The sequence below is a fragment of the Mustelus asterias genome, unplaced genomic scaffold, assembly GCF_964213995.1.
Source record: "Mustelus asterias unplaced genomic scaffold, sMusAst1.hap1.1 HAP1_SCAFFOLD_3430, whole genome shotgun sequence".
Classification (NCBI taxonomy): domain Eukaryota; kingdom Metazoa; phylum Chordata; class Chondrichthyes; order Carcharhiniformes; family Triakidae; genus Mustelus; species Mustelus asterias.
The window spans coordinates 24,920-27,500 of NW_027593375.1; the positions used below are offsets into that span (position 1 = coordinate 24,920).

The 2,581-nt window shown below is 63.9% G+C and overlaps 1 protein-coding gene across 1 annotated transcript in view; it reads right to left on the reverse strand.

Moving 5' to 3' along the window:
- Nucleotides 1-213: 213 nt before the first annotated feature.
- LOC144490559 (armadillo repeat-containing protein 5-like) overlaps nt 214-2,581 on the reverse strand; it is a 7,775-nt gene continuing 5,407 nt past the window's right edge. The window contains exon 2 of the mRNA XM_078208278.1: nt 214-2,581. This exon is cut by the window's right edge and continues 420 nt beyond it. Within this exon, the coding sequence (XP_078064404.1) occupies nt 2,199-2,581 (383 nt within the window). The 3' untranslated portion in view covers nt 214-2,198.

Genomic DNA, 2,581 nt, shown 5'->3' on the forward strand with positions numbered 1-2,581 from the left:
AAGGACAGTGTATCTAACGCACTGTGATACCCGGTCCCAGAGGGGGAAAGGACAGTGTATCTAACGCACTGTGACACCCGGTCCCAGAGGGGGAAAGGACAGTGTATCTAACGCACTGTGACACCCGGTCCCAGAGGGGGGAAGGACAGTGTTCCTCGGAGTTGCCGTCCTGATGCTTCGTGTGAAATGATAGTCGACACCTCGTCGCCCACGTTCAGACAATAACTCTTTTTATTTTCATTCCGAAACAACATGTTACATAATTCGAGTGAAGCATTTCTATCTGCGTTTAATTTCAGTACAATATTTACAGCAATGGTGGGATGGCGAGGGGTGACCCGGATTCCCAGAGCCCCCTCCCTCCCCTGGGCAGGGGGAATAACACCCCGTGTCTCGGAGAGTCAGACCCCGTGGTGAGTTATCAGCTCACTCTGCAGCGGGACTGAATGCAGTCTGTCCCTCTCCTGCTTTCTGTTGCTGGAGCGGTGCCTTCGCTCACCTCCACCCTCCAATCCCTCCCTTCCACACCCCCTCCCTCCCTCCCTCCGAGATTGCCCACCCTCGGCCCCATCAACTCCAAACTCTGAAATGTTCCCCTGCGACTGGCGCACATCTACGACCCCAGTTGGAACAGCTCTCTCTGACACACTCTCTCTCGTTCCGCACACGCACGCACTCTCTCGTCCTCCGCACACGCGCACACACTCTCTCGTCCTCCGCACACGCGCACACACTCTCGTTCCGCACACGCGCACTCTCTCCCTCCCTCTGCACACGCGCACACTCTCTTATCCTCCGCACACGCGCACACTCTCGTTCCGCACACGCGCACACTCTCTCATCCTCTGCACACGCGCACACTCTCGTTACGCACACGCGCACTCTCTCATCCTCCGCACACGCTCTCTCGTTCCGCACACGCGCACTCTCTCGTTCCGCACACGCGCACACTCTCTCGTCCTCCGCACACGCGCACTCTCGTTCCGCACACGCGCACTCTCTCATCCTCCGCACACGCACACTCTCTCTCGTACCGCACACTTGCACACTCTCTCGTCCTCTGCACACGCGCACTCTCTCCCTCCCTCTGCACACGCGCACACTCTCGTTCCGCACACGCGCACTCCCTCCCTCTGCACACGCGCACACTCGTTCCGCACACGCGCACACTCTCCCTCTGCACACGCGCACACTCTCGTTCCGCACACACGCACACTCTCTCCCTCTGCACACACGCTCTCGTCCTCCGCACACGCGCATACTCTCGTTCCGCACACGCGCACTCTCTCATCCTCCGCATACGCGCACTCTCTCCCTCTGCACACGCGCACACTCTCGTTCCGCACACGCGCACTTTCTCCCTCCGCATACGCGCACTCTCTCCCTCCGCACACGCGCACACTCTCTCTCCCTCCGCACACGCGCACACTCTCTCTCCCTCCGCACACGCGCACACTCTCTCGTCCTCCGCACACGGGCACACTCTCTCGTCCCCCGCACACGCGCACACTCTCTCGTTCCGCACACGCGCACACTCTCTCGTCCTCCGCACACGCGCACACTCTCTCGTCCTCCGCACACGCGCACACTCTCTCGTCCTCCGCACACGCGCACACTCTCCCTCCGCACACGCGCACACTGTCTCCCTCCGCACACGCGCACACTCTCTCCCTCCGCACACGCGCACACTCTCCCTCCGCACACGCACACACACTCTCCCTCCGCACACGCACACACTCTCTCCCTCCGCACACGCGCACACTCTCCCTCCGCACACGCACACACTCTCTCGTCCTCCGCACTCCTGCACACACTCGTCCTCCGCTCACGCGCACACACTCTCTCCCTCCGCACACCTGGACACACTCTCTTCCCCCCTCCCCAGAGAAACCTTCAAGCCCCTCGCTGCCGCCCACATACGGCAGCCCCACCACCCCGTACCACCCCAAAACCCCGTCCCTCCAATCACAGCGACTGGCCGGTCGGCAAACGGCTCCTTTAATTAAATAATTAACAGAGAAACTGAACCAAGGAATATAGAGCCGATTGTCCGCGTGCGATCGGGACCATATCTCTCTCTCCTTCCCATCCTTCCCCCCCCCCTGTCTGCGACACACTCTTCTCTGCCTCCGCCTGGCGAGGATCTGGCCGCTCCCCCCCCCGCCCGCTCCAGGGACAAATACCCCCCCCCCACCCCCTCACACGTGCTCCAGCAGCAGGCCGCGCAGGGTGGGCAGCAGGTCCTCCCGCTCCCCAGCGCCCGCCGCCAGCCGCTGCCAAGCCCGGGCCCGCTCCCGGGGCCCCATGGGAGCCTCCAGGAGGCCGCGCAGGCACAGGGCCCGCAGCCCCGGCAGGTGGTGGTGCCGGGCGAAGCGGCACAGGGCGGGCAGGCGGCCCGGGGTGCAGCGCCGGTAGGCGGCACGCTCCAGGCCGGGGGTGAGGTCGGACAGCAGGTACTGCCCGGCGGCCGCGAGGGCGCGGCCCAGCAGGGAGTCCTCGAACAAGTCCCCCTCCTCCTCCTTCTCCCCGAGCACGGCCAGCCTGGCGCATCCCGACACCGCGCGGCAGCCGTGCAGGTGGT